At 45.5% G+C, this 24,157-nt stretch overlaps 1 protein-coding gene across 1 annotated transcript in view; it reads left to right on the forward strand.

Moving 5' to 3' along the window:
• The first annotated feature begins 6,988 nt into the window (after positions 1-6,988).
• CCDC149 (coiled-coil domain containing 149) overlaps positions 6,989-24,157 on the forward strand; it is a 126,269-nt gene continuing 109,100 nt past the window's right edge. Inside the window, exon 1 of the mRNA XM_054999569.1 lies at positions 6,989-7,084. Coding sequence (XP_054855544.1) covers positions 7,037-7,084 — 48 coding nt within the window. The 5' untranslated portion in view covers positions 6,989-7,036. The remainder of the gene's footprint in view (positions 7,085-24,157) is intronic.

The following is a 24,157-nucleotide window of genomic DNA, read 5'->3' on the forward strand; positions in this document are numbered from 1 at the left end:
CGTTGCCTGCCACCCACCTTCACACACCTGGAATCAGGAGTGAAGCAGGTGGCAATACCTGCCACACTTCACCCAGATGGGGTCAGGAACAGAGCAAGTGGTAATGCCTACCTCCTGCCTTCACCCAGCTGGGATCAAGAGCGGAACAGGTGGCAATGCCCTCCCCCCTTCACCCAGCTGTGATCAGGAGTGGAGCAGGTGGCAATGCCTGCCCCTCCATCTTAACCTGGACAGGATCAGGCACGGAGCAGGAGGCAATGCCCACTCCCTCCTTCACGCAGCCGACTCTACCCCAGATGTCTTGGAGTGTGCCTTCAAAGCTATGACTGGGTGGTTGAAGCCGAGTTGGATGAAATTAAATCCCACAAAGACGGAGGTCCTGCATGTGGGTCTGGGGGCCATGGGCACAGGACTCCGGCTCCCCACTCTTGATGGAATGCCCAGTATGAAGGATGGTTGCTGATGGTGACTAAATAAACGGTTATTTAACTTTGGAAGAGTCACTTACCTTGATATAATAACTGCCAGGATGAAGAGATGAAACGGGTGGATTTGCTGGCTTCCCGTTGCAGTTATCATTGAAATATCATCATTTTTGTCTATTATTGTGAAGTTGGATTGATATGCAGAAGACCATATATATCTGCACTGTCAAAAAAGATTTCTAAAATTCCTTTGGACTTCCTTTGAACTTACCTTTGGTTACGTTGTAGACAAGTTGTTGTCAATTACAGGCACAAGCACTTTATATTTATATAGAAATTTGTAATATTATTGCTGTTTTGAAATATGCTTTGCCTTATGTATATGTAACCAACTTATATGTATTAATTTTCCTTCTACTTAGTACTATTGAATGGTGTTTAGTAAACTTTAAATTGTATTATAAATCATTCACTAGTTAGTTTTTCACGGCTTTTGTTGCAGTTGACTTGGTTTATTACCGCGATACTCTCTCACTTCTTTAGGATCATGAGCTGAGCATAAGGCAATTCCCACCCCCCTTCACCCAGCTAGAAACAAGTCCAGAGCAGGAGTTAATGCACTCCTGCCTTTCACCCTACCGGGGTCAGGTGCATAGCAGGTGGCAATGTCCGCCCAATGCCTTCACCTGGCTGGGATCAGGAGTGGAGCAGGAGACAATGCCTGCCCCCCCCTTCACCTGGCCGGGATCGGTCATGGAGGAGACGTCAATGCCCCCCTGCAGCCCTCCCCTTTCTAGGGCCCATTGTATTTTTTCCCACAACAGGCTTTGTTACTAGTAAATAATAAAATAAAAACAAAAGTGTAGAAAAGCAAAAAAAACACCCCTGTAGACATGTAAAAACAAACCATTTCCTACACTCATGGTCATCATTTAATATTCCACATGAAATTTCTCAAGGGTTCATGTTCTCTCTCTCTCTCTCTCTCTCTCTCTCTCTCTCTCTCTCTCTCTCTCACACACACACACACACACACACACACACACACACACACACACACACAGTAATTTGCAGCAAGAAAAGAAACATGTAAACAAAAACAAGATATTTTTGTCCATATACAGTTCTGTAAGATTTGAATCCTGTGACATCTTAAAGACCAACAAAAAACCAACAAGATTTTCAGTGTATAAGAGCCAAAGCTCCCCTTTTCAGAGACCAGGGTATCTGAATAAGGGACCTTTGACTCTCGAGAGCTTTTGCCCTGACAAGCTTGTCAGTCTTTAAGGTGTCACAGGACTTGAACTTGCTATTCTACTGCGGAGTTGGTGCTGTTGTGGCCCCTTCCAAACCAGTATAATTTTTCACTATATTACACTATGTTTTACCTGTGCCAATCTCTTGTAACTGAAGATCTAGATTACAATAAACTTTACTTTTATTTAACAATCCAATGTCCTAGCAGTCTTGGACAGACCCTGCATTATACAAGTAAACAAGACAGACCACCTGTCAGGGCTTGTCGCTGCTGCCGCTGGGCAGGGCACCGGCTGGGCCGGCCCTGACATCAGAGGGGCGCCAGGGATGCTGCAGGACCCTGCTCTGTGGAAGGAGGGGCGGTATACCTCACCCAGACTCAGTCCACTCGCTGGCCTGCTCAACCTGGCCTGCTCACCCCCTGCATCCTCCGTCCTCGCCTCCTCCCAGAACTCTCCTCCAAGCCTCCACTCTCGCTCCACTCTGCTCTGACTCCACACCATCACTCCTTACTCACACCCACCACCTCAGAGTACTTCCTAGCCACCTTATATAGGGTTTCCTTTCTCCGCCCCGCCCTCCTTCCAGGCTTGTTCCCTCTCCTGACTTGGCCCAGCTGTGCCTCCCCTCAGGTGTTTCCCTCCTATCACTAATCCCTTCTAGGCTTCCTTGCCTTGCTGGCAGGGTGGGGTTGAATGTGAGCCATCCCCAGCTGAGGTCTCCTTGGCCTTGCTCACGAGGAGCTGCCCCAGCAGGCCTTTGAGCTGCTGAGCTTGCCTGGCCTTGCTCGTGAGGAGCTGCCCCAGCAGGCCTTTGAGCTGCTGAGCTTGCCTGGCCTTTCTCACGAGGAATTGCCCTGGCCAGCTTCTCGGCTGCCTGCTCATTGATGCTGGGCGGGGCTACCCATCTCCTCCCCCAGAATGCTTGTGGCAACTCCTGAGCCAGGATACTGTCCTCTAGCCGGGGTGTGGCTGCTTCTCCTCCTTGGCTGGTAAGGGCTCTTTTTGGGCTGCTGCTGGGTCCCTATTCCCCCTGCCTTGGCCCTTTTCCTCTGGCCTGCTTAGCCCCCTCTCCTCCCCCTGGAGGGTGGGACTAGCTGGTCTCTCCCTGCTCCCTCCGGCCCTCTGAGGCTTTGGCCTTTCGCCCCTTCCCCCTGGAGTAGGCAGGTTCTGGACCTGGTTGCTGGCTGGGGTGGCAGGGCCACTGCCTCCCGGTTGCCTCCCACTGTTCCCTCCTGGGAAGTCTGGGGGCTGGGACTCAGATCCCGGACACCACCTTTTGCTCAACTCTGCACCGATCTACAACCAGCAATTGGTTTAGATGCTGCCAAACTTGTAGTATACAAACTTCCTTCCAATACTATTAGAACTCAGGGGTCCCCAATGAAGTCGATGGGCAACAGATTCAGGAAGGAAAGAATACTCCATGAGGAATTAAATTGCAGAATTCATTGTCAGTGAATATAGTGATGGCCACAGCCATAGATGGCTTTAAGAGGAGGTTAGATCGTTTCTTGGTGGATAGATCCGTCAATGATTGATCACGGAGACTAAAGGGAACCTCTATAGTCTGCGAAAGTAAAACTTTGAATACCAGTGCTAGGAGGTGCATCAGAGAGGGTGGTGCGCTTGCTTTAGCATCTTTTAGAGATGCTAAATACCTTTCAGAAGCTGTGGACTTGGAAAACTTCTAGAACCAGGAGACACACATGCTGACTCTCTGTTTCCTACAATCTGGTCCTGTATTAAAAGAAAGAATTTATTTATTTATTTGATTTATACCCCGCCCTCCCCACAAATGGGCTCAGGGTGGCTAACAACATTCATAAAACACAGTGAATTAATCACAAAACCATAAAATCAATAATAATCTTTAAAAAGTCATTAAAATAGTCCAGGCACAGGCTATTTAAATATATATTTGGGAGTCCATATATGGGCATAGTAGATGGGTACAGTAGATGGCTGAGGGCAGCCCCAGAAAAAGTGGTGGTCTTGGAAGGAGGGGGACACCCGCTGGCACTCATCCAAAGTCCCGGTGGAACATCTCTGTTTTACAGGCCCTGCGGAACTGTAACAGGTCCCGCAGGGCCCAAATCTCCAGCGGGAGATTCAGCTGGAATGAATGTGGAATCGTGGAAATCCATATTTAAATAAACATACACATTTAAACATACATATTTTTCTTTTTTTCTGTGGATCAAGAATATGTGAACACACCAGTGAGAAAAGGTAGGAGCCTGAAATACTTACTGGGTTGACCTAATCCACTTCCATTTTATCACACTTCTATTTTATGGCCTTTCACACTCAAGTTTTTCATTTTTCCTCCTTCTGTGTTTATATAAGCTGCATATTGAGGTTTTACTTCATACATCTGATGAAGTAGGCCCTTGCATATAAACAATGTTAAAATAAATCTGTCTTTGATGGGGTTTCTTTTTGCTCTAACACTGTAACATAGGTATTCTACTGGAGTTTATCACAATAAAAAAAACCGAACTACAACTTTTTGCATGGAAATCTCTCAAGAGCAGCAAAATTCTTGATAGCTTCTAGACATTTTTAGATGGTCCTGTTATGAAATAATAGCTATGTGAGATTTGGAAAGTTGCAGGAATGGTAAAATTCACATGAATAATATACTTAAGACTTTTGTTCTGCATGCATTTACTCCTATCGATATCTGTGGAATTTACTTCCTACTAGTAAACACTCCGTATTGGCCTGCTTGAGAAGGAAGGGGTGGGTGGTAATTTCAAGCAATGTAGGTTACTTTGACTGGTGTTTTTTTTACCACAAATATAAAATATTTGTCACACATTAACCTTCCATACACTAGTTGCTCATTTATTTTCGTACGTACAACCATTTTTTTTTCTACTGAAGGACCTCTTTGTAGACCTCATTGGTGGTTTCCCCCCACTTTGGAGCCAGAGCCCCCACTTTGAGGAGAAGCTTGTGGGCTTGGAAGCCAGGAAGGTTGAACATGTTGAGGATCTCCATGGGGTAGTGGACCGCATCATCCATTTGCACCACCGAGTCCACAGATCTGTACTCCATTTCTGCCCCTTCAAGGGCGTTGTGTTTCATTAATGATGGTAGCCCTGTCTTTCTTGGGGGTCAGAGTGGCACGCTTGCACATGGACTTCTTCGTGATAGTGACGATATCAGGGTATATCATGTCTGTTAGGTGTGCTAGGGTCATCACTAAGGTGCCCAGGCCTGCAGGGATGGCCACCTGCCATACTGACTTTTGTATAAAATACCTTTTCAGGAGTCTTGTACTGTTTTTCTTCAACTGTCTCCGAAGCAGCCATTTTCTCCAGGGGAACTGACCTCTATCACCAGGAGATCAGTTGTAATTTTGGGAGATCTCCAGCCACCACCTGGAGGTTGGCAACCCTAGTGAACTTTTAGGGGAAGACTGAGATGTGCATTTTACCTCAGGACACGGTCACTGACTCCCTCAGCAACTGTTTAGAACGCTGGCCCCATATGCAAATGACCTCGAAAGCTAGCCCAATCAGGGCAGAGTGGCTGAGCTGGCAGTTGGCAGGGGAGGAGCAGCCTGCCAGCCACACAGGGAAGCTGTATCCCTCTGGGAAAACACATTTGACCCCTTTTGACCCCCTTAGGGGGCGAATTTCTTAAAATCCCTTCTTAGTGAGCCCCTACATCGCAAAAGGAACGTCCTGCCCAAATTTCACATTTCTAGGTCCAGGGGGTTGGGCTGGGCGTTGATGCGTCAGTAAGGACACTTGTCTTTATATATATCGATTGTTCTTTAGGCTCATATTTTATAATGTAAAATATTATACAGAAAGCCTGGTTTGGTGGTTAGCAAGCGTGTGTCAGTGGAGAGGGTCTGGGGCTAGGCTTGGGTTCAACCCCCTGCTCTTCGGGGTCTCTCTCCGAATGACTGACCTGACGAGCCACTTGCACTCGTAGCTTCACTTAACTCACAGCGTTGTTATGCTGGAAAATCTCTGAGAGTTACAAATGATCTCCAGATGCCAGAGATCGATTCCTCTGGAGAAAATGGCTGCCCTGCTGAGGTCCCTCTAGGCTCCACCTCCCAACTCCATGAATTCCCCCGCCAAGAACTGGCAAGTGGCAACGTTGGCTCCTTGGAGGGAGGGACGGAGTTAAAATTGTACTGAAATAAAATACTGGGGTTTTGCCGATAGACATATAATTCCCTTGTTTTAACGATGGAGTGAAAATACCTAAAAGATAAAATTGTTGCCAAGCAATCACCTTTCACAGATGGTTCGCTCTTTTATCTGCAATTGTTATTTAGGCTTTATGCAAAACCAAATTATTCAGAAAGGCTTTTTACTCAGGAGGGCTGTATTGTAGGGAGGGGGTCTCAGATACTTCGCTAATGAGTTAGGGACCATAGACTTCACCACTATGTTGCCTTATATACTATCTGTTGTTTTAAATATGTGTTCTTATATGCTACCTGAGCTTCATGTTGTCTAATGTCCGCTCTAGAATTGCTGATGTTCTGTTTCAGTATTTCTTCAATTCTGTATTGGATCCCTGTTTATGGAAATGTCCTTGACACTGTATGGAAATGTCCTTGATACTAATCGTACTAATCTCATACTGTGTGTGTAATCTGCCTTGAGTCTTGGTGAGAGAGGCGTACTATAAATGACATAAATATTTTATAATATAAAATATTCTGCTGCTTTGCTGACTGACATACAGTTAATACTATTTATTTATTTATTTATAGTCCGCCTTTCTCACCAAGACTCAAGGCAGATTACGCAGTATGAGATTATACAGTCAGTATCAAGGACATTTCCATAAACAACGCCATAGGGTAAACAGATACAAGTTTACATTAGCAAGGATCCAATACAGAGTTGAAGAACTGCTGAAACCGAACATAAGCAATTCTAGGGCTGACATTAGACAACTTGAAGCACCGGTTCTAATCACGGAGCTGCGAAGATCTACAAAGCAGGAAGAATACTTTGAAAAGGACGGAAAGCGTTAAAGGGGCGAACCCTCCCGCAATAAGGCGCGTTGCACATGCTCAGAGGCACTCTCCCCGAAGCGAGCGTTTCCTTGGAACGAATGAATGAATGACCGACCGCATTTCTCTAGCCGCAAAGCTGCGCCGGGGTCCAGCCAGGCCTCGCGGCGCTCCGTCCCAGCCGCCTCAGGGCAGGCAGCAGAGGCGACAGGTGGCGGGCGAGGCTGCAGCTGGGGCTCCGCCTCCCCGTCGGCGGCTCTCCTCCGAAGCCCACGTCGCGCAAAGGCCGCCGGAGGAGGAGCCGCCGCCGCCGGAGGAGAGCCCAGCCAAGCGGGAAGCGAGGCCGGCCGGGGCTGCGCGCCATGAACGCCAAGCGCACCGAGAGCGACTGGCAGGGGCTGGTCAGCGAGGTGAGCCCGAGAGGCCGGCGCGGCTGCAGCTTCTCCGCCCCAGGACGCAGCCCGGGTGGAAGGGAGGCCAGTCGGGCTGCGAAGCCGCCGGGCGCCCGGTGCAGCCCCGCAGCAGACGCCTCCCCGCTGGCTTGGCATGGGCAAGGCGGGGCCGGCCTGTCGCGCTCCGGCGGAGAGCCAGGGACCCCCCGCCCCGGCCCGGCCTTCCGTGCATCCCGCGCACAGGGAGGCGGAGGCGCCCCTTTGCCCGCCGGGGTCCGACTCGCGAGCAGGCCCTGCGCTCCCTCCCAGGGGACCTCAGCGCAGCTCTGGGCCGAGCGGCTGCATTGAGTTCCGGCGGCGCTGCCGCAGGGGATCGCATCGTCTCTCGCCTGGCCTGATGCCTTGAGTCGGTTGAGCCTTGACTTCCAAATGAGCGTGTTGAGGATTGCAGGCTGCGGCTCAGCGTCCCTGGCTGCGTGTGTTTTTATTTTATTTATGTCATTTCTAGTCCGCCCGTTCACTGCGACTCAAGGCGGATTAGGCAGTATGAGATTAGTACAGTCAGTAGCAGGAACATTTCCATAAACAATGCCCTAGGGTAAATAGATACACGTTCACAAAGACACAGCATTAGTAGGACTCCAATACAACATAGAGGTGAAGTCTGTGGCTCCATCCTAAACTCATTAGCGAAGCATCTGAGACCCCCTCCCGACAATCCATCCCTCCTATTTGAGTAAAAAGCCTTCTTTTAAAAAATAAAATGTTATTGGTGAGTGGAAAAACAAAAGAAAATTTTCCAAATTTAACACATATAATCCCATTTTTCCCCTTACTCTGTCCCCCACCCTTTTCCTCCCCCCTCCCTATTGACTTCCAACAGCTTTCCAACCCTTAACCCTTCTTATTACTTAAATCTATTTCATTTATATTTTCCTACCAACTTTGAATCATAATATCTCTTACTCTAAGCACATTCTTATTCTTTTACATAAACTCTTATCAATATAGTATATCTCATATCAATATAACATAACAATATAGTATAATATATAGCAGGGATGGCACTATCTCTTACTTTAAACTTATTCTATTTCTTTTCTTTTAGGCATATAATCCATCAAATACACTATCAATATAGTATATATTATAGTAATATATATATATATATATTGTATGCTATGCCACCAATGTAGCACAGCACACAACACCATATAGCATAACCACATAATATGTTATAATGTAAAGTCTGATCCAGTAACCCTTTATTTTATGTTATATATTATATATAGTATATCTCATTGAGATATCTATTTACCCCTTCTCATTATCTCATATATTCAATGTAAAATTCCCTTAAATATTATAATAGCTTAGATTATAATTACATTCCTCCTAAATGGTAAGATCCCTTCTCTCTTCTCATTGCAACATTGTTTTTTTAAAAATTTTCAAACTGCCACAGTTCTCCTTTTACATCCCACTTTTTTTCCAAAAATTGTTTCAATTTCCCCCAATCAACAATATATTGCCCTAGGTCAAGATCTTTAAGTTTCCTTGTCATTTTATCCATTTCTTCCATGTACAGCAATTTATAAATCCAGTCTTCTACAGTTGGTATTTCTTGTGTCTTCCATTTCTGCGCATACAAAAGTCTAGCCGCTGCAGTCATGTAAAATAACAATGTTCTATACTGTGTTGGAACTGCCTCCATTCCGAAGTTCAGTAGCAACAATTCTGGGTTCTTGTTTATTTGTATTTGTAAAATCTCATTTATTGCTTCAATTATTTCTCCCCAGTACTGTTTAGCTACTTCACATGTCCACCACATATGATAAAATGATCCTTCATGCTTTTTACATTTCCAGCATTTGTCTGACATATTAGTATTTCCTAGCGCAATTTTCTTTGGTGTTAAATACCATCTGTAAATCATTTTGTACACATTCTCTTTAATGTTCGTACAAGTTGAAATCTTCACTGTATTTTTCCATAGGTACTCCCATGCCTCCATTGTTATTTCTTTATGAAAGTTTATTGCCCACTTCACCATCTGGACTTTTACTGTTTCGTCCACCGTAAACCATTTTAAAAGTAATTTGTAAATCTTGGATATTTCTTTCTTGCCTTCTTGTAGTATCACTTCCTCTAAGTCCGAATTTTCCAATCTTATTCCTCCTCTCTGGCAGTCCGCATTATAAAGGTCTCTGATCTGTCTGTACTGGAACCATCGAGTAAAAAGCCTTTTTGAATAATTGGGTTTTGCATCGTTTGTGGCAAGCCGGGCCTCCTTCCAAGGCCTGGGGACTCCTGTCCTGATTTCCTTTCCAGTCCTCTTTTCCTGAAAGGGGCAGCCCCTCCTTCGCCCTCCGTATTCTTCCAGGGTTGCACGTGGGAGCTTGGCTTGGTGTTCAGATGTGTAAGCTCCTCAGGACCAAGACCCACCTCCCTGTCCTTTTATTTTATTTGTATTTTCTTTATGCTATTTATAGTCTGCCTTTCTCACAGCAACTCAAGGTGGATTACATAGTGTGAGTCAGTACAATCAATACCAAAGACATTTCAATAAAAATGTCATAGGAAATATAAATGCAAATTTGCAAAGATTTATAACTAGCAAGAATCCAGTACAGAACTGAGGAAATGTTAAAACAGAGCATGACATATTAAGATAACAGAAACTATCCAATAGGATCATACTTAGAACAACAAACAGTAAGTACATAGTAGCAAAGTCTATAGCCCCATCCCTTTACTTACGCATCTCTTTGAGACCACTTCCCTACAGTAAAGATCTTAAAATCTTGTTTGAATGGGTTGTCAGGGCTTGGCCTGAAGTTTCAGGGTTTCATACTCTTTTTAGGATCTCAGGGGAAAGACAAATCTCTTTGAGTACCAAAGGAACAGGCTTGCGTGTGTGTTTCGGGTTTCCCCACACACTTGGGTTCTAACCTGCTGGTGCCCCCTTGCCATGTGGTTCCGACCTCCAGGCCTTTAACCTCTAAGTCTTGGGGGCTTCAGGAGGCCTGCCGAGCAAGTCCCTTGCTGAGCTTCCGTCTGTAGGCTGAAGCCTTCCAAAGACACGATGCTCACCTTGCTGGCTAACCTGAGGGGCTGAAACCAGTGTGTTCTACCTGGTTGTGTATCTCATACAAAATATCCTCTGCATTTCTTGGCCATATTTGGCCACCCTACTTCATCTTTAATAGCACAATCATATACATAGTTATTCCACTCTAAGCTTGTTTTTCTGATTGGGTTTAGGCTGGAGTAACTTTGCATAGGATTATATTGTAACAATAGCATATACTATGAAGCTTTTCTTAGCATGCCAAGCAAGAAAGGGATGGGGGAACCTGCTCAGTTCCTTCATACTAATCTGCTGTCATAGGGACAGGATCAGTTTTTTTAAAAAGGTTGACCACCCTAGCATTTTCCTTCAGAACAAATTGGTATGGTCCTCTACTTCCACAACTAAAAAAATATATTAGAACTTAGTTCTGGAGATCTGTAAAATAGGAGTAAAGAAATATACTTGAAGCATTTGTGGAGTGCATTTCCCTCAGCAAATAAGGTTGGCAAGTCCCCCCTCCCCCCCGCCATGGTTCCCACTCAGAGCGGTTTACAAAGCGTGTTGTTATTATCCTCACAACAATCACCCTGTGAGGTGGGTGGGTCTGAGAGAGCTCTGAGAGAGCTGTAATTGACCCAGCTGGCTTCAAGCAGAGGAGTGGGGAATCAAACCCGGCTCTCCAGATTAGAGTCCTGCCTCTCTTAACCACTATACCAAACCGTCTCTCTTCTAGCATTTTTAGGTGGCACTTCGCCTGTTTCCTTGTTACACATACAAAAATAAAAATGCCCCAGTTTTTAAAAACCTCCTGCAGTATTTGCTGCTTTTGATGAAGATGCCAAAGGAGACTGGCATTTGGAACAAGTAGGGTTGATGTAATACTGTGCACCTTGCTAAAAGTGATTTCAAAATGGCTGCAGGCCTAGATTTTGGTTCTCTGCTGGTGTTCCCTGGAAATGCTTCCCTCCAGGCAAAGGCTCACTAAATGTTTTAGTTCCTACTGCCATTAAATCTGCTGCTGGGTAACAGTAGCTTGCCCCCACACATGTGGGATTAGATGAGTGAGTATCTCGATGAGAGAATAGAGTTTCTGAACAGGCTTGTGGCCTGCCATTGTTGTAGAAAGTGGACGTTAGCCTCCATCCCTTGTATTTATTTCGAACATGTATATTCTGCCTTTCCAAATACCTGCTTTTCATTTTTGAAATCATGTGGTGTCAGATTTCGAATCCTGACACATGCCAGACTCCTTACAACCCTGCCAGCACCCCTTATGCCATCTTCTGTCTGCATGGGTGAAACCATGGTGCTTCTAGGCATAGAAAATAATAACCTTGTGCTTATATACCACTCTTCAGAACAGATTAGTGCCACATTCAAAGCGGTTAACAAGTCAGTATCATTATTATCCCCACAGCAGACAGGTAGGTGGGGCTGAGAGAGCTCTGAGAGAGTGTGACTGACCCGAGGTCCCCCAGATGACTTCAAGTGGAGGAGTGGGGAATCAAACCCGGCTCTCCAGATTAGAGTCCTGCCACTCTTAACCACTACACCAAACTGGCTCCCCAGTTTGCAATTCTCCACTGTGTTGGCAGTGGTGAAAGGGAGTGGGCATGGAGTGACAGCATATGATTGCTGATGGAGTTCAGAGTGTGTTTTGAAAGTTTCAGATGCTTTTTATTTGTTTTGGGCTGTGTTCACAACATGCTTTCACAGGAAGTGAAAGCCAAGGATGGCACCAAGGCTCAAACTTGTATGAGAGGCCCATTATTTGCCAAGTGTGGGGGGTTAGGCTGTATTTGCTTAATGGTGAGGGTAAAAGAACACTCTGTGAATGGTCTTGTTCTCTTGTGTTAGGAAAGGCACTACTTTATTTCTGTATCCGTCATTAATGGTGAAATATTTTAAGGGATGATGCTGATGTACGTGCACGGAGGAGGAGAAAGGGGCCGTGGCTCAGTGGACCCAGGTCCAGTCTGCAGCATCCGCAGCGAAAAGGATCAGATAATAAGTGATGTAAGAGTAGGACTGCCAGCCTCCAAGTGGGATCTGGAAATCTTCTGGGATTACAACTAATCTCCAGACTATTGGGATCACTTCCGTGGGAGAAAATGGCTGCCTGGGAGGGTAGACTCTATGGCATTATGCCCCTGTTGAAGCCCATCCCGAAACTCCCACCTTCCCAGGCTCCACCCCCAAATCTCCAACAATTTCCCAATGTGGAGTTGGCAGCTTCATGTGAAAGACCCTGGAGCTGAGTAGACGATACTGACTGTGATAGAGCAAGGCTCACGTGAAATATAAGGCAGCATTCAGAGTTTGGGTCCATTCGCCCCCCGTGAACCAATGATAACTGGTATCTTGGGTTAACAAAAATGTAGGTAGGTGACTAAAAGAGTTGGAAGAAAGAAACTTTTACATATAAGTGCCAGGACCAAGGTCAACTCCAGCCCCAAATAAGTACCAAAATCTTTCATATAAGTCCAAGAACTAAAACTATATGATGAAAACAATCTCTCTCTTACTCACTCACTCACTCACTCACTCACTCACTCACTCACTCACTCACTCACTCACTCACTCACTCACTCACTCACTCACTCACCTCTTCTAGTGTAAAAATTCTTAAACAATCGCACCCATACACATGGGGTTTTCACACATTTACAGGCATCTTATAAGAGCCCTGTGGTGCAGAGTGGTAAGCTGCAGTACTGCAGCCCAAGCTCTGCTCACAACCTGAGTTTGATCCTGGTGGAAGCCGGGTTCAGGTAAATGGCTCAAGGTTGACTCAGCCTTCCATCCTTCCGAGGTGGGTAAAATGAGTACCCAGGTCCCTGGGGGTAAAGTGTAGATGACTCGGGAAGGCAATGGCCCCGTAAAAAGTCTGCCAAGAAAACGTTGTGATGTGACGTCCCCCCCATGGGTCCGTAATGACTCGGTGCTTGCACCTTCACCTTCTTTACATGCATCTTAAAAATGACCTGGGACTCTTACAATCATCGTTATACACATGTAACCAAATGTGTTTTGTCATGAAACTTCTGGATTCCTTGTGGATATGCACACCAGTTTTGATATGATTTATCCTGACTTGGTTTATAGAGATCTTAGACATGCAGACTACTGAAGAACCATCACCTGCACTTGTGTGTTTGCGTTGAATGGGGAAGTGGGGCCTCCTCACTCCATGGATATCTACTTCTTCTTTGTGTTTATTTTGTGCTTGGTCAGGCATCCTACAATATATGATGTGTATAAAACAAATAAAAACTACTGAGGAAGGTCTCATTGCCCTTTACATGGCAAAACATTACAGGTATATTTGCAGCTTAGAAAACTAGCAGTACCATCCTAAGCAGAGAGACACTCTTATACATGCATTGACTTAAATGAATTTCATTGGATTTATAAGGGTTTAACTCTGTTTAGGATTACACTGCAAAGCATTTGTACTTCTGAATTCCATAAGTATGCCAAGCAGTACTGAGGTAAAAATTAATTTTTTTGCATTTTATGTTGTTAAAAGCAGTAAAAGAAGCTTAGGTTTCAAAAGAAAGTAAGTATTCTATATGCAATATTCCCAACCTTTCCATTTCACCCTCAAATGAAAAGAAATGTGGTTGCTTTCCTTCAGTGATATGGATGTTCTGGGAAGTTTTGGATTACTGTCTTCTCTGGAATTTTTTTTGGAAAAATAATCCAATTCCAATTTAAATAATCTTAGTAAAATGTTAGCAAATGAAGGCAAATAAACCAGGTACAAGCCAGGAGCAGGTACAGGCCCTGGGGTTTGTTCATGGTACATAGCCCACATTTGATTTGGCCCATCTAATACAATCAATTTGGAGCATAATGGCCCTAAAAGCCCTTATGAATAGACTCTGTATTCACATATGGGAGGAGGGAATTTCCACACACAAATGCAGAGGAGTTAGCCGTGTTAGTCTGTGGTAGCAAAATCAAAAAGAGTCCAGTAGCACCTTTAAGACTAACCATGCATCTGACGAAGAGAACTTGATTCTCGAAAGCTTAATCCACACACAAAATATAACATCGGAGATTTTTCTAGAAAAGTTTCTATTTTGGAAAAATTTCCGCCTCACATCACTTTCCAGAAATTATACATGTCTAGTTCTATAGTTTGATTTTGTGCAACAAAACACACCTGTCTGCTCATTTGTTTCTTCTCTGGCTGTTTTTCTTTAGTATGTTGTGTCTGCCAGACAGTGGCTGCGGGGTGAGCGAACAGAGTTTGATTCTGAAGTCTGCGAAGAGCCTTAAGTTTCCGTGTACTTTTACTGGGCTTTTTGTGCCAATCTCAGTCTTTCTTTTTTTAAATTGGTGATGGGAAAGGGTGTGTGTGTGTGTGTGTGTGTGTGTTTGGCAAGCAGAGAGAAAACTACTTCTGTTGGCCTTGCATGCCAACTGGTAGGAGAAGCTTGCGTTTTTTTAATTGTTTTTTTAAATGTTTTTTTAAATCAACATTTAGAGCTACTTCTCCTTATGCTACAATTACAGCCACCGGAACCGTTTGTACTGCATACTCCGCCAAATGATTCCATAACTCTTTGGACCTAGAAGCGGTGCAGATTTTTATCCTGGTACCTGTTTAAGTGGTCCATTTTGTTGTAAGCAATGGGGAAGGAGAGGCAGTGCAGGAATAGAAGGCTTTCACTCTTCCTCCCCACATACAATTTTTATGGGTTCTCGCTTGGAGCTCTGTATATGTGCATTCTCAACATGTGTATAAAGAATGCATAACACCAGCATTAGTAAAAAGCAAGAATGAAAAGACACTTTTGTATGCCACACGATGAGCCAACAGAATTGTGAAGGAAAAACAGCCTGGTTGCAAGTCATAAGTTACTTGAGAAAAGTGTAGATGAGGACCTGGGATGGAAAGCAAGAAGCGTTGGCCTCAGATTCAGTGGGGGCCTAGTTTGCAGGTTGTGGGGTGCGGAGCACAGGGAAGAGGCACCCACCGTGCCATGTTGGGCCCAGCGGCTCTATGTGACCATGCAGGAGACTATCATTACAAACTGCCTGGCTAGGCAATTGGGTGCAGGTTTGCCAGGCCTCAGAGTGAGGCCTGACCGGCAGACCTGGGCTGGGCAGTTCTCTCTCGGGTCCGCCAGGCAGGCTCCTAAGCAGGAGCTGCCTGGGCCTCACAGGCACCACTTGAGCGTAGTTGGCATCGGGTGCACTTTGGTGGCTCCTCCCAGCGGCTGAGATCCCTCTGGTCTGTCATGTTGTGAGACGCTTTCCTATAGATGGCCTCTATGACAGTGCTATTACCTGTCCAACCACTTGGCAAACATGCTCCAGGCCCGGCCCTTTGTGGAGAATAGTGCTGCCATATAATAGAGGGCTTGGATTGGCGTGCAAGGAATGCGTTGGGACTCCTTCACCCCCACTGTGCTTCAACATGCGTTACAGCATGGACCCCCGGCTGCCTTTGTCGTCCAGCTGTATGAACTGCACTGTGTACATGCTCTGTGAAATTGTATTATTTGGTAGATTTCCCCTGATGAAGCTGCACACGAAACACGTAGGGGTTGTACAAATATTAAAGATTCCTTTCCGTTGCACCAGTTGTTTCTTCATCTGTGTTTTGTCTTGGGGCGGCCCCCTTTCCTCTTCAGGAAGTGATGGGGGGGGTAATGCCATTTATTATCCGGACATCTCTTTGCACTTGGCAGCATTGTGCCATCCCGATGGGGTGCACCTGTCCGGCTGGGGACAGGATATTTGGTTGTAGGATGTCTGGGGCAGCCTACAGACTTAGTTGCAGATTTAGGAGCTTTGGCGGAAGCCATGTTGTGGCGATTTGGCATTGGGCACAGATCCTTTTACACGGGCTGAGTGCTACGCTTACTTATAGCCGAGGATCCCCTTAAGGGATCTTGGGGGCAATGCAGGGCAGGGGCAAGACCAGCTCGGGGGCTGTCATGATGTGCTTGCTCCCAGGTGACGGGGAGCCATGCAGAGGCATACATTCGCTGTCATCCCATGGTACCCTCCCTCACATGGCGGACTGAGGGGATGAGAGGTCTCATCGGCTGACAAACAGGTCAGCCAATGCTGGGATCCACACCCCATGCAGTGCCAAGGCTCCTGCAAGCCGCAGCCAATAAAGTTGTGGCCTTTTTAACTCCACCTGTGGCCTCTGTGTCTTTGTGGCCTTCCCCTTGGCCTCATCCCTCAAGCTGTCTTGCAGTCACATGCTTTGTTTTTCTTTGCCCCAGTAGTCGTTTGCAACTAGGATGGTGACCGTAAGCATTCAGACCCTGTCCATATTTTCTTGTTAGTAAGTTTTGTTGCATTCACTGGGGCTTACTCCCAAGTAAGAGTGCCTTAGAGTAAGTAAGCCTTATGGTATGTATTGGGATTTACTTCTGAGTGTACGTGCACAAGTTCTGCTGAAAGATTCTTCCCGTGTTTGCTTTCCTCTGACAGTTCTGCTAGTATAAAGAGCTGGCACTTGATGTCACTGTGATAAAGCAGACTTCAGGAGACCAGATTTCAAACTTGTTTTGTTCTAGATGATTTAACCTGATGGGCTGTTTGAGGAAATGGTTCTTGTTTAAAGGCTTGGATCTGCAGCTGCCTTTTAAGAAAGTGGCATGCAAGGTTCTCTCTGCAGTAAACTTACGACAGGGCTGAAGCCAAAAGTTCAAATTATTAAATATAATAAAAATTACCCCCCCTTCTGTGAACTGCAGAGAAGTGAGTGCTGTTTTGCATAGTATGTAGCATACCCCCCAAGTTTATTATTATTACATTTATGTGTGTGTTACGTGCCATCAAGTTGCCTCCGAACTATGGCGACCCTATAAAAAAAAGACCTCCAGAACATCCTATCATCATTAACAGACTTGCTCAGATCCTGCAAACTGGAGGACATGGCTTCTTTTATTGAGTCAAGCCATCTCATTTTAGGTCTTCCTCTTTTCCTACTGCCTTCCACTTTTCCTAGCATTATTGACTTTTCCAGAGAATCTTGTCTTCTCACAATGCGACCAAAGTATGACAGCCTCAGTTTTGTCATTTTAGCTTCTAGGGAGAATTCAGGCTTAATTTGATCTAGTACCCACTTATTTGTCTTTTTGGCCGTTCATGGTATCTGCAAAACTCTCCTCCAGCACCGCATTTCAAATGAATCAATTTTCTTTCTGTCAGCTTTCTTTGCTGTCCAACTTTCACATCCATACATAGTAATGGGGAATACCATAGTTTGAATGATCTTGATCTTGGTCACCAGAGAGACATCTTTATCTTTGAGGATCTTCTCTAGCTCCCTCACAGCTGCTCTTCCAAGTCTCAAGTCTCAGTCTTCTTCTGATTTACATTTATATACCTAAATAATCTTAGCTGTAGAGAAAACGTGTGAAGAACAGGTTCTTATAGAGCAGTAGTATTTACTTGGTGGCTCAGGATGGAACCACAGGCCACACATGGCTCTTCTGAGAGCAGTTCCCCCAATGTGGCACTTGCCCAGCGTTTCAGGAAAGCGGACAAGGCCCTCGGCCGGCGGGGCTTGTAGTTGGCAGGTGCTGTCGAGCCACTGCTGGAAGAATGGGTAAGATGTGAGCCTCCCTGAGGGCCAGGCCTCCTACAGGGGCGGAAGTAAATGTGTCTCTTTTGGTTGATGGTAATTGGGGAATGTGGCTGTCCATGAGTTGTGGGCTGAGTGCCTCCGTTACGGAGGAGGATCGGAGGAAAGGGGTGGCTTTGCAAAGGGCTACCATTTTATACACATATCAAGCCAGAAATGTGCCTTCAGAATTAATGAATTAAAACCTGAACAGAATATTTCATGTATTTTGAGTATCTTCAATGTAAGTAATACAATGGCTTGAAAATAAGAAATTGATCATCTTCTGGAAAAGTTGGGAATAAACCTTATTATGGGATCTTGCTGTCTACTTTTCAAAGTTGTACAAAGTGAAAGAAATAAGAGGAGAAAATGACTCAACAGATAATCTAGTATCAGCTTCTCCTCAGTTTTATTGGCTTCTGACTGCCAGCAGCGTAGAGCATCACCCCCCACCCCTGTTTATCCTGCTCCAAGAATAAAATTCCAGTCCCTCTATTTCTGCCCTGGGGTCTTAAAAATGTGACATGTTGCAAAGAGGAATCCAGTTTAACATTAAGGATTGGGCTGATGGCACAAAGATCTCGCCGAATGTATGTATGCAGTCTATCAGATCCATATATCATAAATTTGCCTGTTAAAGTGCCTGTGTCTTATCTGGAGTGCTGTCCTCGTGTCCATATTTTTTACTTGGAAGACACTTGATAGGATTGTGTCACTGGGGGAGCAGTAGTGGATTAAAGGTTGAGGGCCACTGGATTGTGTTGGTGGTAGATCATGCCTGCTCAAGTGAGAATGAAGCAATGAAGTATGTTGTTATTATCCCCACAACAATCACCCTGTGAGGTGGGTGGGGCTGAGAGAGCTCTGAGAGAGCTGTGATTGACCCAAGGTCACCCAGCTGGCTTCAAGTGGAGGAGTGGGGAATCAAACCCAGTTCTCCAGATTAGAGTCCTGCCACTCTTAACCACTACACCAAACTGGCTCTCAATCCTGGCAGTCCTGTGTGTCAAGTGGCAGTTGTTGGGTTCAGGTCCAGTTGCAACCCAAGCAAGAGGGACGTTTGTAGGCTCACAGACAATAAAAGAAGGAAGTCTGGGATTAAAGTTGATAATGATGTCCTGGTCCTAGTTCTAAAAGTTTGTGGTGCACATGCATATTAGAGGGGAAAATTTCTAAAACCTTGACAAATGTCCTGGCTTCATGAGATTATGAGGTCATTTCTGCACAGGAGTTAATGAGTTCTAAGCAGATTTGTCCCTAAAAATAGCTATGGGCAAATAGTGACCAGTTGGATGCGGAGAAGAGGGATTTTATCCTTCTGTAAAGTCACTTTCTCATTGTCTCTCGTTTAAAGTGGCTAGCAGGCTGTAAGGCAGTTAAAGCAGCAACAGAATAAATCTGTCTTTACTGGTTATGGCCTTGTAGCAATTACAGACTGCTTATTGTGGAAAATTGGTGGCAGACATGCCTTGAGACAGCTGCGAGAAACCATCGTTTTCACATGGACTGAAAGAAAGCAGGTGGCCCTCCTTTGATACCAGTTTTAAAAAAATAAAAAACTTGAGCTTGAAAGTTGTTTAATGAACATTCAGAGAGTTCACTTTTGCTGTTAGCATGTTTCACAAACAGAATAGGCTGTAGTTACGTGTTTTTTCTGTCCCGTACAAGTAGTTCTCCACATTTAGTTCTTTGTTGAACATTAGAAAGTTTTTTTTAAAAAACGTTCTAAAAAAACAACAAAAACAACCTATCATGGAGTCTCTCTACATGAGACATTTCGCACGGGGATGCTCAAGTATAGGGAGACGCATTGTTAGGCGGGAAGCATAGTTTTAAAAGACAGAGCCAGCGGAGATCGCTCCTCAGAGGGTTTGTTAATTTCATCTTCGCCTCCCCTGCTCTGTCTTTTTAAACAAATTGACAGAGCCTTCTGGGAGATGAAGATAAAATTAACAAATGCTTTGAGGAGCGATCTCTGAGGTTCTGTCTTTTTAAACTATGTTTCTTGGCGAACATTGCATCTCCCTACACTTAAGTGTCCTGTGTAAGATGTCTTGTGTTGAGAGACTCATAATGCCTTGTCGTCTAAGATAGTATCTCATGTGTTTCAGTACTGCATTCTGAAATATTTAGAGGGTCCCTCTTTCCTCTGTTACCTGTTTATAAGCAGTGTTAAGTGTCTGTTTATGGAAACTGAAGATGCAGACTTGGGCATGAGAGGATGATCTCAGTGGTAGAGTCCTTTTACGAGAAACACCTGTGCCTACCCTCCAGTCTGTGTTATGTGAGGACTATTCATACATCTTCAGTTGGCGCCGGGGAATGTCCCTGACAGCAGAAAGCACCAGGCAGCTTTATCACCCGGGGTTTAGGGTTGTGAGGGGAAACTGCATTCTCTTTCCAATCCAAGTGCAACTTCTCCATTTAAGGGGTTTGGTTGGGCTTTGGAGGAAATACATCCTTACTTGCCTTTCTTGAGCAGTTGTTTTAGGGACCCCACTTCCTTTTGCTCCTGTAACAGTAATTGTGGGGAAATTTCTGACTTCCTGGTCTGCATCCTCTGAGCCTGATGGTTCCCACAACAGGTGTTCCAGGGACAAAGGGGAGCTGAGGCAGGGGACATGGTAGAAAGGGGAAAGGCCCTCCTCCGCCTTCCTTTATTGTCACCCTTCCAGACTCCTGTCATTCTTTGCAGGCTTTTGCTTGATTTAAGCCTCGTCCTGAATCTAGCTGCGAATGTCATAGGACCAGTTTGGAGACCTATAAGCAACAGTGGTGGTGAAGAAATTATTCTCTTCAGTCGCCATTGCTTTGGCAAAAATGCATCTAGCTAGCTGTGGCAGGTGTTGAGGGAACCTTTGTGCTGAATGGAGGATACAGCAAAGAGAGCCACCTGCAGCCCGCAGTGATGATTTTTCTCCTCCTCCTCCTCCTCCTTCTTTCTCCTCCTCCTCCTCCTCTTCTTCCTCCTCCTCCTCCTCATCTTATCTTTGCTAGTCAAGTTGTGCTTATGACAAGTATAGCAGAGGCCAGGCTAAGGGTGTGAGAAGCACCTGTTTGTCAGAATTGGTCATTCCATCTTTTTCCCTTCAAGGATTTTGACAGATGTCTTGAGGTTGTTAAGGTGTGTGTGTGGTTTTTAGATCTGTGCTGAGCCCGGCTAGTCAGATAAAGTGGAGTTGAGAAGCGAATACTTGTGGTTATCTGCTTGAAGAAAATATTCTCAGGCACAGGTAATTTAACTAGGTTTCAGCCTGATGGAGATCTTCACTTTGCAGGGCACAAAACTGATAAAGTAGCAAGTGTATCTGGATGAGACCTATCTGTCTGTTCCATACAGTGTGCACTTACTTTTTGTGTCCTGTGGCATTTGCCAAACAGGTTAAGAGCTTGGGGTGCTCACGGACGCAGATTTGCTGTTTGGAAAGCAGATCGGCACAGTGGCCAAGAGTACTTTCTTTCAGCTTCATTTGGTTTGCTGATTCCGCTGAGCTCATCACTCAAACCTTTGCTTTTGTCACATTGTAGTTGGACTACTGTGATGCAGCTTGTGTGGGACTGCCCTTGAAGACTAGCTGGAAACAGCAACTGGTTCAGAATGTAGCAGCACAATTATTGTCAGGGTGCCAGGGGCTGAGCCACCCCAAGCAGAGTAGTCCAAGTCCGTTCCAAGATCAGAGCACAAGTCCCAAGCCAGGAGTGAGTACAAAGTCCAGAATCCAAAAGCCAGGTCAGGAGGTCCGAAGGTCAGTTGCCAGTCAGAGCAAGAGCTAGACAGAGACAAGGTTGAGGCACGGTCTGAGGGTCATATGGTACGGTAAGGCAAGGTTCAGTGCAGTGGTTGCAGCCAGAGCAGGAATCCGACATGTTGCTTCCACGCCTCCTGGTCTTCTGTGGCTGGGTTTTATAGACGAGCTGGGCTTGCAGCCAGCTGCTTGGGAGCTATCCTGTGCTCACTCTCCATCGCTTTCCCTAAGCAGCTGGCGCCTGGCCAGGAGGCATGCACTCTGCTGCCTCTCCTACAGCTCCATATGTTGCTTTCGTCTGCGGCGCTCTCTGGGTGAAGCTGGAGGTCTGGGTGTCCTTGGCTGTGCTTCACCCATGGTGTTAGAGCTGGAGGACATTGGTGCCTCTGGCTCAGCTACTGACTGGGGACTTTGGGCAATTGGTGGCTGGGCTTCACCGGTGGTATTGAAGCTGGAGGGTGTTGGGGCTTCTGGCTCAGCTGCTGGCCATTGACTCTGATCTGCCAGCAGCTGTTCCTCCTGATTACCAGCTTGAGCTGCATCAGGGCTGGCTTGGCTGGTTACACAAGGCTCCTCTTCTCCTGAGGAGTCCTGACCTTCACTGAGCCCCATGACTCAGGGGCTAGCCAACAGGAACACATCTCGCCTATTTTAGAATAGTGACATTGGCTGCCTGTTTGTTTTTAAGAGTTCAATTCAAGGTGCTGATTATCACCTTTAAAGCCCCTCATAGTCTAAAACTCGCATCTCTAAAGGGCAGTCTCCCCCCATGTGTCCATGTGTGCCGGTTGCTGTTTTCTAGCTGCTATCTTCTTGCTGCCTCCCCCCTGGTGCCTGTCTGCCTGGCATCTACCAGAGCCTATTCCTTTTCGGTAGGGCACAGGGCTCTCAAGGAGGTGAAGGGACTACCATCTTTAGAAATTTCAAGAAGGCATTGCAGGGCTTTTTTATTTGGTAGAACTTTGAAAGGGGTTTGAGCCACACGCATTTTCCTGAGGGAGTGGATACACGGGGTTTTATCTCATTACTGATGGTTTTAATTTAGAATGATAAAGTGGCTTGAACCTGAAGGAAATGGAAACATTTCAATAAACAAATGAGGCCATTGAGGGAGGGAGGATTGCTGAACCCGTACGCATTAAAGCCCTTTGCAGGCGGGGGAAGGGGTGAGGAAAAGGGGGAGACCCGGGAGACATTCGCAGCATTTCGACTTTTGAGGTGTGGAACTTGCTCTCTTGCTCAACAGTACTCTTTCTTTGTATCCTTGCAGAAGGGAGTATAACTAGTTTTTTATGTTCTCAGGTTTCAGGGTTCTGAGCATAACTCACTGTTTGCCCAATGAAACACCATTTGAACAGTTGTCCAAGTTCTGGCCAAGTGACTTTAAATATTAGTTTTGCTTGCACAACTCTATATTTATTTAGAGCATTTTTTCCACCCTTCCTTCAAGAAGCCCGGAAATGTTATACAGATTTCCCTAAGGTCACCTAGTAAGTTTCATAGGAAGCAGGTTTCCCCTGGCATAGTTTAACAGCCTAATGCACTCTGCACCAAAAAAGATAATTTTAAAAAATCAACAGGTGTGATACCTACGCTAATTTCAGACATGTTGTTCAAAAAAATGGAATTAACTTTTTAAAAAATAGGCAGCAAACCAGTTCTTCCAGTTTGGAGATGGTTGCAGTTAGGGCGGCTGGCCAGCAGTTTTGTGTTCCTCTGTCTGCTCCAATCACTGCAGGACTTGGAGACTCCACCCTTACTCCTCCTGTCCTTGGTAACAAGGTGCACCATTATGGAAATGAAATGATAAAGCTGCCACCAGCAGAGAGGCGTGCTTGTTCTGGCTCCTGTGCCACTTCCATCATTGCTCTGGCATGACATTATCCAGATACCATTGTGACTCCATGAAAGTGTATCTTCAGGATATGCTGTCTTTGTAGGAATTCTGTAGCTTGGGATGGCACTGCTGCGATGGTGCAGTTTGGTATGTTTATGAAATGTAAAAGTATTCTTTTCATTCATACAATAGTTTCATAATTGTTTCCACCTTCTCCAAGATCAGAAAATTTGAACAAACATCGTCTCGTCCGGGGAGAGGAGTGTGACTTTTGAGGCGATTTTTTTAATGCTTTCCCAGGCCTTCACATCAGAGCCAGCATGGTGTTCTGGTTAGGATGTCAGACTAGGATGTGGGAGACTCCGATCTGAATCCCCGCTCTGTCATGGAGGCTTGGTGGTTGACCTTGGGCCAGCCACACACTCAGCCTAACGTCCCTCACAGGGTGGTTGTGAGGATAAAACGGAGGAGAGGAGAATGATGGGAGCCTCTTTGGATCCCCGTTAGGGAGAAAGGTGGGGTATAAATAAAACAAATAAATGAAGAAATAATCGCTTTACGCAGAGGGGACTCAGAGGCTCGCATTAATGCGAAGTGATATTACCCACCTCCTGTTCAGATGTAAGAGGCAGAAAAACATGGTCTTGTGGCAATTTCTCTGGCTGCCAGTGAGCTTGCCGGCAGTTACCTTTCAAAAACGTTCACACGATCCATGTGCTTCAGAAATGGCCTCTTTTCCCACAGGAGTACAGGCTGTGCCCACAAAGGAGATGTAGGGCAAGAAGCAAGGGGTTTGCTCAGCTTGAGCTGGGTTTATGTAACAGTCTACTCTACA

This window comes from Eublepharis macularius, chromosome 15 (genome assembly GCF_028583425.1).
Source record: "Eublepharis macularius isolate TG4126 chromosome 15, MPM_Emac_v1.0, whole genome shotgun sequence".
Taxonomy (NCBI): domain Eukaryota; kingdom Metazoa; phylum Chordata; class Lepidosauria; order Squamata; family Eublepharidae; genus Eublepharis; species Eublepharis macularius.